The sequence below is a fragment of the Vicugna pacos genome, chromosome 6, assembly GCF_048564905.1.
Source record: "Vicugna pacos chromosome 6, VicPac4, whole genome shotgun sequence".
Taxonomy (NCBI): domain Eukaryota; kingdom Metazoa; phylum Chordata; class Mammalia; order Artiodactyla; family Camelidae; genus Vicugna; species Vicugna pacos.
The window spans coordinates 73,701,509-73,715,602 of NC_132992.1; the positions used below are offsets into that span (position 1 = coordinate 73,701,509).

The 14,094-nt window shown below is 44.8% G+C and overlaps 1 protein-coding gene across 5 annotated transcripts in view; it reads left to right on the top strand.

Moving 5' to 3' along the window:
* The window catches only part of ADCK1 (aarF domain containing kinase 1), a 100,999-nt gene that overhangs the window by 7,961 nt on the left and 78,944 nt on the right, over positions 1–14,094 (top strand). For all 5 annotated transcript variants that reach the window (XM_072963508.1, XM_072963511.1, XM_072963512.1 and 2 more), the window contains one exon: positions 2,241–2,324. In XM_072963508.1, coding sequence (XP_072819609.1) covers positions 2,241–2,324 — 84 coding nt within the window. The remainder of the gene's footprint in view (positions 1–2,240; positions 2,325–14,094) is intronic.

Consider the following 14,094-nt stretch of genomic DNA (forward strand, 5'->3'; position numbering starts at 1 on the left):
GTATAAATCAGTGTTTTATAAAGTAGCCACTAGGTTGTGCATTCTTTAAAGGCCAGGGCTCTGGTCTTTTTGGGGGGGGGGGTGTGTGGGGAGGGCATTTAGATTTCTTTTTGTTTGTTTTAAAAAAGTTTTTTTTTTAAATTGAAGTGTGGGTTGTTGTACAATATTATTTAAGTTACAGGTATACAATGTAGTGACTCACAATTTTTAAAGGTTATATCCTATTCATAGTTATTATAAAATATTGGCTATATTCCTCATGTTGTACAATATATCCTTATAGCTTATTTTATGTCTAGTAGTTTGTACCTTTTAATCCGCTACCCCTATATTGCTGCCTGCTTCCCTCTCCCCATTGGTACTCACTAGTTTTGTTCTCTGTATCTGTGAGTCTGCTTCTGTTTTGTTATACTCACTAGTTTGTTGTACTTTTTGGATTTCACGTATGAGTGATATCATTCAGTTTTTGTCTGACTCATTTCATTGAGCATAATGCAGGGCTCTGGTCTCGATTAGCCTTGTACACCACTCAGACCAGGTCTTGCTGGTGGTTGGCATTTGACAAGTATGTGTGGAATGGAATAAAGCTTTAAGGATTTAGACAAAGGAACAGACTCCTCTCAATATCAGCCTTGTTATGTAACATTCCTCAACTTTATACACTCTAATTTACTAAACCAGTTATATATTGTGGAACTGAGGTGGGAAGCCCCATGAAAAGACCGGCAGGACCCCCAGGTAGGGCTGCTACTTTCCTACCAGTGCCATCTGGTTCCCTGGCTGGATGGCATTATCTTGCTTTTTGCCTCTATAAAATGGCTTGCTTCTAGGAAAGCAGAACTTACCCCTAAGATTCTATTGGTTCTCTGAGCTCACTCCTGATTGGTCCATTTGTAACAACTCATTTGCATAAAGCTCACTCCTGATTGGTCCGGTTCTAAAAAGCTCATTCCTGATTGGTCAACTTTGTTATACCTTATTTGCATATGATGTTGCAAAGTCTAGACTGGCAGCCTATAAAAGCCTGTGTAAACTTACAGATGGGGTCCAGAGCTTGGAGTGTTAATTCTTCTGGGCTTGCCTGCATAATAAACCTGAATTCTTCAACCCTCAGAGTGCTGCTTAGTCTCTCGTCAGGATCCAGGTTGTTGCCACAACTGAGCTGTAATACTGAGCTGTAACACACTTTGCTGCAACAGAACATTTAAATTATTTCCAGTTTTTTTGTTTTGTGAAGAATGAACACTGGTTGTGGTACAATTTTTGTTTGGTTGGTTTTTGATCATTTCCCAGGGAAATATTCTCAAAACTGAAATTATTTAGTCAATGAGAATGAATATGGTTGTATCTTTTTAAACATATGGTCAGCATGCTTTTGAAAAAGATTATACCACTAGAAATGTATTAGTTTGTCTCATCATGGCTAAAATTTTTGAAAATTGGTAGTTTATTCACCTCAATTGGGAACATACAAATCACTTTATGTTTTAGACTATGTATATAGGAAAACACTTAAATTTACTGATAAAGAACATGTATAAATATGTAAAAAAATCCCAGCCTCATTAGCCCCTGAACTCCTAGGGGCCTCAGTGGCTCAATTCTAAAAGAGAAATTTTGGGCTCAGTAACCCTCAAGGCTCTTCTGTGCCTGAGATACCTGGGTGCCTGTAATTTTCTGATTCACTAAATATAAGGGAGCCTCTCTGGAGTTTTGGCTAAGGGACCCAGAATTAAAATTTATGCTATTAGAGCAAATGTAAATATGAAATGTTGTTTATTTGTGATAGAAGGGTGAGATAAGTTTATCCATTAGCATTCATCCAACTAGTATTTACTGAGTATTTATGTACTTTACCTGTGTGTCTGGCATTGTAAAAGGTGCAGAGGTTATGCCCCTGAGCTTATAGAGCTTAATTTCTAGTGAAGTGGAGACAGTCCATATTCAAGGAAACAGTGAGCAAGGTAATTTTGGACGGTGGTTTGTTGTGATAAGTAATTGAGAGTTCCTGGTGGTTGGGGGTAACTGCAGATTGAGGGTTTCTGCAAAGGTGGCATTTGTGCAGAGCCTTGAATGACAGGAAGAAGCCAGCCAGACCAAGATCTGGGGATAGAGTGTCTTAGAGGTGGGACTACTTCTCTAGACATACCGCCTGCATCAGGGGCCTGCAGCTGTAAGCCTTGGGCAGAGGAGGAATATTTGATGTCTGGTGCTAAGGCTTTTTCTTCCTTGGTTCACAGACAGCTGTCATCAGTTACGACTACCTTACCTCCCTGAGGAGTGTCCCCTATGGCTCAGAGGAATACCTGCAGCTTCGATCCAAGGTAAGGGAGCCGTGGGACCCATCTGAGCCAGGCCGGGCCTGGAGAAATCCTGAAGTGCCTGCACAGCCAGCGAGCATCCCGTGTGCAGCTGGAGGTGGGCTGGGGACAGTGTGGGGATTGAGGCTGGTGGCTTGGGAAGAAGGAGGGGGTGTTTGAGTGCCCATAGGTTGGGCTACCAGGCGTCATCAAGCTGGATCCCCTGGTACTGAGTTTATAAGTCTATAAGGGGCTGTTGGGAAGGCTGTTGTGGGTTTCTGAGAGCTCAGGTGTCTGGGATGACTCAGGAGGGATGAAGGCTCTGTCCCTAAGATCACCCGACTGACTTCCAAACTGCCTTGTCAGGCAAAACCCAGCTGAAAGAGGGTAATTGCTTTCCTGCTTTCCTGCCTGCCTCTGAAGGCAACACTGGCGCCTGTCTTAGGCCTCTGAGTGGAGCTGTCAACCCCGCACACTCCATTCTCACTTGGAACAGGGTCGTTGAGTTTGAATCTTTGTCTCCATGTCCCAGAGAGTTGAAGGATCAAGCAAGGCGGCACTTGTGTGGGATGGAAGCTGAATTTGGGGTCAAGTGTAGATACCTTTGGTTCTTCTAGAGAGAGGTTTGTGATAGGTCTGTGTGTCTTTGCACAGTCTGGAATGCCCTTTGTCCCTTAGAAAATTCCTAGTCTTCCTTCAGGACTCAGCTCAAACATCTCTCCTCTGTGATACTTTCTTCAGTCATCCTAGGTGGATGGAATAACTAATTTTTAAATTTTTGTTTAAACTTTTCATTATGGAAATTTCAACCATCCACAAGGGCAGAGAGAGCAGTATGAACCCCTGTGGAACTGTTGTCCAGCTTCAGAAATTATCAACATTTTGCTAATCTTGTTTCATCTACTCTCTTCTTTATTCATTCCTTCATTTACTTCTTTATTTATTGATTTGTTTCTTTTTTTGCAGAAACATTTAAAAGTGAATCTCAGGTTTCATATTATTTCATTTGTAAATACCTCAGTATGTATCTCTAATGGATAAGGATGTTAAAAAGAACTACCATTCCACGATCACACCTAACAAAATTGACATTAGCTCCTTGATAACCTCTGACAGCTAGTCCATATTCAAATCTCCCTTGTTTTCCCTCAAATTTCTTTTTAAAGTTGATTCAAATCTGGATCCAAACAAAGTGTGTGTATTATGTTTGGTTGATGTCTCTTAAATCCTTTCAAATCTGTAATATTTCCCCTCCCTCTTTTTTTTTTTTCCCTTGAGCTATTTGCTTGTTGAAGAAACCAGATCATTTATCCTGTGGAATTTCCCACATTCAGGATTCGGCTGATTGCATCCTCAAAATGTCATTTAATGGGAAATAAATTCAATGATACACAATTCAAAATATATAATATTTGAACATACAAGATGATCCTCCTTTACCTGTTTCTTAGGTACCCAATTTTCCTGTCTGGAGGTGATCATTATTTCCTATATATCCTTCCAGAGAAATTACTTATTTGAATTTAATCACTTTATCTTCTTTATTCCTGCCACAGGTGATAGTTGATTACATGTCTTTCTCTCTCTTTAGACTGTAGATTCTTTTAGATAAGGATTGGGCCTTTCTTTTCTCTATCTTCTACCTCCAGCAATGATGCCGGGGACTGAGTTGAATTTAATGTCTGTTTCAATGCCAGGTTGTACCCTGCTAGCTTCTTGCCTTCGGAGAGGCCCCACAAAGAGAGTAAGGTTTGTAGTCAGAGGATCTGAGGTTATGCCTCAGCTCTGGGAGGGTCATTTGACCTTTTGGAGTGCCATTTTCCTTCTCTGGACTATAGTGGTTATACCACTTACTGAGGATTATATGGATAGTATTTGAGACAGTGTGTTGTGAATGTAAATTTAACATGGTTATCAGAAATAGGTCAGATGTCTACTAGAAGTTATGTTTCATGAGGACAGAGATGGTTTGTGTTGTGTATCTCAACGTCTGCAGCACCTACAGCAGTACCCAGGACACAGTAGGTCCTAAATAAAGGTTTGTTGAATGAATGAATGAATGAATGAATGAAATGTTAATTTGTATCGGAAGATTTCAAAGTCCTTGTCTCTGAGACTTAATGCTCCCTACTTTTCCCTACCCCCTTTCTCTCCATCTAACCAGTGCTATAGGCCTTGGAACCCACCAGAGCAACATTCTGCAGAGAGGTCTGGGCCAGGGCAGAGGGTAAGCCCTCTGCCTTGGGGAATCTGCAGAGCAGGCAGGGGGATGGGTGTTGTGAAGACAAGTGCCCTTCACTTGTCAGTCATCTGGAAAGCCGTGGTGCTGCAGGTTCTGGAGAAGTTGACAGCTTTGGAGATGCAGTAAGGAAGTGCAGCCTGGCATTGACAGGAGGGCAGCACGTGGTGGCTGGCACCAGATAACAAGGTGTAGGCTGGTTCCTGGGAGTTGTGCCTAGGAAAGGGGAGCCAGCTGGTACTAAAGGGCACAAGTAAATACTGCAGGAGTGTTTTCTTCCATTGGAACACTTATCTGTTCTGGTCTGCGAGACTGATAAAGAAGTGAGTGAAGGGTAAAACATAATTATCTCACCTGTCAAGCCAGTGTCTCTAGGTCCCAGAGTATGCCAGAGCCAGGAGATGAGCTCGGCAGGCAGTGACTTCGAGAAGCACTTTCAAGGTTGGTGCTCGGCTGGCTGGGATTGCAGTGACTCAGCTCTGCGTCAGGAGAGGGTGGGAGCCAGCATGAAGTAGTGTTTTCTAGGGGCACAGTGGCACTTTGCTAGGCAGTGAGGGCATGGAGTGGGACCCAGTTGCTTTGGAGAACCAGACTGCTTGTGCTCAGGATGCTCATAAACAGAGGTGATGGGTGTAAACTGGCCTGTGCATAGAGCAGAAAGAAGTCACTGTTGGTACAGACATCCAGACAATAGGCTGGAGGAGGCAAGACTGAGTTGATTTTGGCTAAGGGTTTGGGGTATAGTGGACGTATATTAATTTTGCAGCTCAAGAGCTATTCTCATTCTGGGGAGCAGCATCCAAACTTTCCTTTGGGGAGCTACCCCTATGTCATGTACACACCATGAGGATTGAGTGGGGCTCACCCCCGCCTCAGCTCCAAGGGTGGGCATGTGACTTTGGCTATGAGTGGAGTCCCTTCCTCTGTCCTAGAGATTGATCCAGAGACGGATGGGCACTTGAGCCAATGCTGTTCGGTGAATATCAGTCAGCTTCAGGGCTTTTGGGGTGTCCCCCTTGGGTTAGCTGAGAGTATAGGATGTTGGCTTAGAGCTGCTGTCAGCCATCTTGCCAGCATGAGGGGAAAGCCTATCTGTGGATGGAGAGATGTGTCATTTGAGTCCCTAGATCTAGCTGAACCTGAAGCTAGACTCCCACTGGACTTTTCAGTTATATATGTCAGGAAATTCGTTTTTTGCTTAAGATGATTTGAGTTCACTTTTCCATTATTTGCAACCAAATGTGTCCTGATACACTCTTGGTGAAGTATACTGGATCTTGAAGCATAATTAGGGTTTTGATAGGTCATATGGGGACCAATAACTCAAGGGAAGAAATGAAATTCAGAAATTCCAAGGCCCACAGAGGGTGGGGAGATAGGATAATGGTGCTGGGTAGAACTTGAGCCACTTTGGACCTAGAGCCAGGGCCTCAGGCTCCTGTTCTGCCACCTAGCACCTCTACATCCCTATCTGTAAAGTGGGCCTTTGTCCCAGCTGAGTTTGTAAGAACAGAGTTGAAAGCTTTATTTAATTAAATACTATGGATAATGGAATCCAGCCAGAGAGGAGATCCACAAGAACAGATTTTCCCTTGATGGCTCCTTGTCATTTTAATGAACAACTGAATGATTTTCTATTTTTTTTATTTTTACAAGTATTAATTGAAATTATTCTTTAAGAAAAAGCCTATAGAATTCCCTTCTCCCTCATTTGTTTATTTTCAATCAGTATGAACTCATGAATATTTATTTCATCCTATGGGTTAGAATCCAGAACAATCATTACTTATTTTTTTGGCTCAAATTGTTCTGACTTTAGCCATTGGGAGCACCTTCAGGTTGTCTGCTGTGTCCTTTTGATGTGCTCCATCAGTTTTTGAGCACTGTCTTAACTTTCTGGTGCCACAAGATGCCCCAGGCTCATCTTTTGTTTTCGTTGCCTCAGCCTTGGAATCAGCCACTTCTCCAAGGAACCCTGGTTCCTTTTATTGGAGAATGGTATTTAGAAACCAAGATGTAGATGCTAGATGTGCATATTGCTATTGGGTGCAATTGTTTCTAGGCTCTTTCAGGAGACAGAGCTAGAAAATATATTTATGTATACTTCCTCATGCATATATAAATCTATTAAAAATAATTAATTCATACTGATATCTCCAATTTCAATCTAATATCACAGAGTTCATTATAACTTTCTCCCTTAGAATAAGGTGGGGTGGTGACTCTTGTTTACAATCATTCCATTGAACTTGAGAAAGAAATCTTCGGCATCACTTGGCTCAGGCCTCTAATGTAGAGCTGTGGAAGTGGAAGCCCAGAGGCAGGATGTGATTTCTTCAGGCCTCTCCCCACAGGTTTGTGGCAGATCCTGGACTTGGTCTTGGACATCCAGATACAGATCTTGCACAATCTTGTGTTCTTTGCACTTTATACTTGGTTGTCTCCCTTTTTATGCACTTGTAACCTGGGGGAAAGTAGCAAGTTGGATAGAAAGTGGAACCAAAGATGCCTGTGCAGCTTCTCCCCCTGGTCCTCACCTCCTGGTACGAGCCCTGAGGCCGTGGTGCTGCCTGGGGTGGATTTGGGAAACAGGAGGAGAGAAAGGGGCAATAGAGCCTTCTCCCTGGGATTTCTTTACTTATTTGATCCATCAACCAAAGAGTTAATTCAATAAATATTTGGCATTTGCATTTCCCAATGGAGAAGAGGGTAGACCCTCCAAAGGAATTGGTAGATGTTAGCTCTTTGCTTTGGGGAAGGGTTTCAACTTTCAAGCTGTTGAACAACTGCAGTATCAAGGATAACCATACTCCCAGCTTAGTGAGGATATGAAGTCAATAAGCATTTAAAAAATCTTGTTGCTCTGCAAGGGGAACTGGAGCAGCGTCTGGCTCTTTAGGAATACATGCCCAAGCCAGGGTGTGTCTTCATCATTATTCCATCCACCCATTACTGTAACCAACATTAACTTAGCCTGCTCTGTGCCAGATTCTGCGTGAGGTTCCAGCTCAGAGGCTATAAAGGGAAATAAAACTCGACCTCTGCCCTCCAGTTGCTCACAATCTAGTTGGGGGACCAGGCGTGAAATCTCCAGTTGCAGAAGATCGATTTGTTTTCATTCCAGCTCTGGCCCCTGATAGCAGCTAACTTCCAGCACAGAGGAATGGGGGCAGGACCCCTGCATTGGAGGGGCTGCCAACCCAGCCTGTAGGGTGGGGGGACCTGCCGGGAAGGCCTCCTCTGAAGTAGCCTTTTCTAACCATGCTGCTGTTCCTTTGCATGTTCAGTGTCTGTCAACCTGGCTTGGACACTTTTCAGGGAGTTTTCATGCACTCTGTCCCTCAGATTCCCCTTTTGTTGCTTTCTTTTGTCATCATGGAATATTTGTCTGAGAGTATTCTTCGCAGAGGAGGAGGGAAATTGGATCTTTGCTGTCTTGGCGACTGGCTTTCTCAGTGTTTGTGATAATTTCTGCAAGAGCATGAGCTGCATTTAATTTGCTCTGGTTGGGTCATCTAAGGACCAGGCCTGTGGAGTAGAGAAACCAGAGTCTGCTACTGAATCTTGTACCTCCTTTTCAGTTTTCTGCAGACCTAAAACTTTCTGAGTGCTGCATTGCAAACCTGCACAACTTTCTGCAGTGACCCTGACCCCAGAGCCTTTCTGATTCAGGGAGTTCATAGCAGTAGGCTGTTGGGCCTTAGTGTGGGCTGGGGAGAGACTTGGTGGGGTCTCCTCCCATCACTGGGGACCCTGAGGGAAAATGTGGCGTACATTGAGCATCTGCCTGGAGATTGGGCCCACTATGTTGTGGCTTCTCTGTAATTCCCCGGCAGACCACGCAAATGCCAAGTTGTGCTCTTGATTGCTCTAGACTTGTCAGTGACCTATGGACCATGGCCAATAACAGTACCCATTTTGCCATGTCTGCATACCTCCTGTATTTTAAAAAACATGTGAAATAAATAAGACCTAAGAAAAGGTATAAGAAATAATTTAGTGGTCACCCTTATGCTCACTGCCCAATTTCAGAAATAATTTCTCATATAATTATAGCCTCCGGGGTACTTTTCCCCTGATTTCAGCCTCCCTCATGCATAACCAGAAGCAAACACTATCTTGAATTTATTGGTTATCATTCCCATGCACTTCTTGATACCCAACTATTTATGTATCGATATGATATTTTTCATTTTGTTGACTCTTTTTCCTTTACTTGGTTTTGTTCTAAGCAAACATATCTGTGAAATTGCAGTTTTGATAGACTAGCTTTCTCTTTTTTGGAGTCTAATGCATATGCAAATAAGACGTGTTCTGAATACCACCCGAAATTGCCTCTTGTACCACTTTTTAGCACACCATCACTGGTACTGGGTCACACTTGGAGAAACACAGGCTGCACCATCTGTAGCAGACGCTGGACCAAACTCTGGCGTGCATCCACCATTGCTTCGGTCTTTCCCCTGCTGGGTTTGGCCACTCTTTTCCAGCTCTTCTCTTCTCCTAGCTCACCCTGTTTATCTCCTGGGGCTGCTTTGGACTTGAAGCTGCCTGATGGGATGGTATTTGCTCCTGCTGCTCAGAAGCAGTGATCCCTTTCCAAAGGCCACAGCTGAAATGAAACAAAATAAGCCCCTGGGTTTCCAGTGATGGGAGGCCATTGCCTGTGCTGGGCGTCTCTCCATCCTGATCAGCACGATTATCACCATTAGCCAATTCCTCATTTGCAGTGTCTGCAGCTCTCTTGCCTACATGGGCTGCCTTGACACTCAGGGTTGGCTTCCTGCTGCTGCAGAGCTGCTCTCCAACTGCCCCTGCCACCTGGTTCTGTGGGGTGGCTGGAGGAGGGCAGAGCGCCCTGCTGCCCAGAGACAGTGCTGTGTTGAGGGCTTAGCCTGCCCCTCATGACCCCATGGGGCAGGAGCTGGAGAAAGCCCAGCTTCAGCCTGTCTTTGCCCATCTCAGACCCCTTCCCAGACTAACCATGGCTGGGCTTCTCATTGCCGATTACTTTTTCCACTGAAAACCTCCCTGCAGTTTCCTTTCCTGCTCCGGACTGAGGGTGTCCACCATGACCAAGCTGTTTCTTCCTCTGCTGAGAGTGGTGCAGGGAAATGGGATGGAGCTACATGATGGTAGATTTGACGTAGTTAAGAGCTAGGACTTCCTTACTGCTAAGGTGGTTTGGTACTGTACTGGGTTACTGAGGACAGTCGTGAAATCTATATCTGGAAGAGCAGCTTTCCAGAAATATAAGAGATTCTGCTTGTATGTTGTGGAGGTGGGATTGTGACAGCTCACAGATGGTTCCTAACCTGTCAGATGACCAGAGTTCCCTGGGAGCCTTGAAAGTATAGATTCTTAGACCCTATACTCTAGAATTTGTTTCTAATGACTGTGGGGTGAGGCCTGGAAAACCATTTTTTAAAGTAGGCTTCCTCAGGTGGGGTTTCTGATGCTTAGAACAAGTGTTTACATTGACAGAAAACCATGGGCCAGGCATTGTGCTGAGAGCTCTCTCTGTATTATTTCCTTTAACTTCACAACAACCCCAAGGTAGATACTATTGTTACCATCCCTGTTTTACAGATGGACAAACTGAAGCACAGACAGATTAAGTGACTTGTTCAAGAGCCCATAGCTAGTAAACCTGTATATTAGTTTTCTGTGATTGCCATGACAAATGCCACAAATGAGATGGCCTATGACAACAGAAATTTGTTCTCTAATAGTTCTTGAGGCTAGAAGTTGAAAATAAGGTGCCAACAGGGCCATGCTCCTTTTGGAGGCTTTAGGGAGGAATCCTTCCTTGCTGCTTCTGGCTTCTGGTGCCTCCAGGTGTCCCTTGTGGCTGCCTCACTCTAGTCTCTGCCTCCATCTTCTCATCTCTTTCCTTCTGAGGACCCTTGTCATTAAATTTAGGGCCTCCCTGGGCAATCCAGGATGATTTCATCTCAAGATTCTTAATTATATCTACAGAGACCCCTTTTTCCAATTAAGGTCACAATCACAGGTTCTGGGGGTTAGGACATGGGCATATCTTTTAGGGTGCCACCGTTCAGCCCATTGCAGGGTCTTGGATTGAATCCCAGATAGTGGGTCTCCCAAGCTTGTGCCTGTAACCGCTTGGCTTCCCCACTCTCTCTCCTGGCCTGGATGAGCTTCCAGGCTTCTTTTAGGCCAGCAATCAAGGCGCAGATAACCTTGTTGTATCAGGGAGTTTGACAAACCGGTGTTTTCCTCCACCTCTCTCCCATCCCCTCAACCCTCTGCCATTTCTCCTGAAACCCTTTGGGCTGTTCACCTCAGACTCTGAAATTCTTGCACCTTGATGTGCTCGGGAGGTGAGGCTGCAGGGGCTATGAGGCCACGCTCATACTGGCTTGGATGAGATCCATTTTTCTTGCCTCGGTGGCCACGTCTCCAAAATGGAAATTGCTGTGATAGCAGGGCTAGATGGAAGGCCATCATGTAACTAGTAAAGTTGATGGAAGGCACTCTGTGGCTGTCAGGGCAGTGCAGGCGCTTGTTAACAGCGCTAATAATCTAATAGCCTGCTCTTGATTTCCTGCTTCTCACTGTCTTGGCCCCAAGCAGCGATTTTCTACCAAATTAAAATCCACTCAGCTCCCTTCCTCTTCCTGATAAAAGTACCCTCAGAGCTCTCGCCTGTTACAGCAAGACTTTTTAATAGATTTTTCCTTGTAGAACCATAAGACATATGTCCAATTAGCAGAATAACTTCACTTAAATATACAAATAAACTGTTGACAGATAATGGCAGACATATGTGCAGCTGATTTAAGGCAATGTGGTTCGAGAGCTTGGGCACTGCCCCCTCTCCCACCCCGAGTCTGTCTGCAGGTGTTTCCTCCCCTCCCATTTCTTGCTTTGGGGTGAGATCTTCCTGCCCCACACTCTACAGGATGAAGAGGGATGTTTCTATGCTGTGCCTGGTCACAGCACAGAGAACCTGGGCCGCACACCATTCATACAGTCAACTGTGCAGCAAGTACTTATTGAGCATCTACTTTGTGCCAGGCACTGTGTGAGGCGCCGGGTACACAATGGTCTATTCTTGAAGGGATAGAGATCTTTAAGAATTGATGGAACTCACAAGAATGTCCATTTGAGGAGGGCAGGGACTCGATCTGTCTTTCTTTCTGCTGTTCCCTCAGTGCTTAGAGCAGTGCTTGGCACACTGCAGGTTCAGTGAATACTTTGTAGTGACTCAGTGAGATAAGTAAACGAGATAATGTCAGCTCTTGCTAACAAGAATGCCCTAAAATAGATAAAACGTGGTAATGGGTTAAAGAGTGACTGATGCTGGGCGGAGGAAAAGCTCTCTGACACGGGGTTTTCAGTTGAAACTGAAAAGTGATGCAAGAGCCATCAAGGGAAGAGCTGGGAGAATATTGTTAGAGGCAGTGGCAGGGTGGCCTATTTAATGTACAGCCCTAAGCAAAGTGACCATGCAGGGCTCTGGCTGCGTGGGGACTCAATCTCCGCTTCCTGTGGCCCCGCTGCCCCGACCCGCAGTGGATGGGAAGCTCCTAAGAGATGACAGCTTCAGGCTGTGGATGGGGCATGCGTGAGAAGTCCTGCTGAGCTGACCTTTTCATGGTGATGCTGGTCTAGGACAGGGAGGGATCTGCATGACATGTGTATGACCTCAGCCCTTCCTATGCCTGTCCTGCAGACCCCAGCAGGGATGAAGGGCAATGGAAGAATGCAGGCCTCCCCCACCAGCGTGACCTGGTTGCCACGCTGGGTAGAGAGCAGTTGTGATTGTGGGGTGGAGGTAAGGAGGCTGATGGAGCCAGGGCACTGGGGTTGGGGTGAGGAGTGGGCAGCCGAGAACCCAGTGGGAAGGTGGGACTGTGCATGAGCTGAAATCCCCATGGATGCTCCACTGTCCCATTTGGCTTCACTTGCAAAACACAAATTCAAAGATAAAGTTCAGCATTTTAAGACAGCTACTCTGTATCAGTTTCCTAATGCTGCTATAACAAACTACTATAAATGTAATGGCTTAAAACAATATAAATTTACTCTTTTACAGTTCTGGAGTCAAAAGTCAGAAATGGTTCTCACTGGACTAACATAAAAGTGTCAGCAGGGCTGTGTTCCTTCTGGAGGCTCTAGGGGAGAATTCATTTCCTTGTCTTTTCCAGCTGTTATTGGCCACCCGCACTCCTTGGCTCAAAGCACCCTTTCTCCACCTTCAAAGCCAGCAACGTCTGGCCCGGTTTTCACGCTGCCACCTCTCTGATTTTCTATGTATGCCGCTTAAAAGAACCCTTTGATTACACTGGACCCACCTGGATAATCTGAGATAGTCTTAAGGTCAGCTGATCAGCAACCTCAATTTATTCTGCAGCCTTAATTCCCCTCTGCCATGTAAGGTAATGTTTTCACAGGTTCCAGGGATTAGGTCGTGGACATCTTTGTTGGGGGCACATTATTGTGTCTTCCACATTAAACCGCAACTGTGGAGCCCTTCTGAGTGTGGGGTGCAGTGTGACTGCACTGGTCGCATGCCCATGAAGCTGGCCCTGGGAAGAGGAGGCTGCAAGCTGAAAAGTCTTGGGATAGGAACGAGCATGGCTTGTTCAGGGACCTGAAAGGAGGCTGGCATGATGGAGTCGATGGCGGGGTGTGTGGTACAAAATGATGCAGGAGAGGCTTGGGTCTAGAATATGGTGAAGGATTAGGAACAGCTGGTAGGGATATGCCTTTTATCTTAATAAAATATACCTACATGAAAAATTTCAAGTGTAATTTAAAGCAGAGAGAGTAATATGGTGAACTCTATACCTGGCTCCTAGATCTAAAATACGTTGCCATAATTCTTTCAGGTATTTATTTATTTTTGCTGAAGAATTTTAAATTATAGAAATCCTGGCATGTCATCTGTAATTTCAGTGTGCATCTCTAACAACTGACATTTTTCTAAATATTCATGTCATTGTCACAGTGAACAAAATTAACAAGAATTCCTTCACTTCATCGAATTCCTGTGTGTGTTCAGTTGTTCCCCAAATACCTTGCCTGTTGATCTTCATGTCACACCTGAGCTTTGCACCCATTTCCTCTTTCTAAGGTTAGAGTGAGTCTTACTTCCCTGTATCTTTCAGGATTTTGTTCTTTGTTCCTTCCCACTCCTGTCTCACACCCAGGCCCATGACCTGAAAAGGGATGAAGAGGAAGGGAAAGGAAGCAGGCTGGCTGGATGTTATTCTGCTTGTGGCTTAACTGTTTTTTGTTTTTTTTTTGCCTGTAATTGCCATTCCAGAAATGCCCTCACTCTTCTAGCCACAGAGCAACTGTTGAGAACAAATTAATTATGATCTTCTCTGTGTGTGTGATTAAGGGGCAGATGGAGGGAAGGGTTCTCTTCAGTTTTTCTGGCAACTAGGTTCCCAAATGGATGCTTTCCAGACCAAAGAGTGCGCGTCCTGGGCTCTCGTGGGCATCTGGGTTTGTCTCTGTAGTGGCAGGCTTGCTCACTGGCAGGCAGAGTCACAAGTTGTCAGCAATAATATTATTAATCCC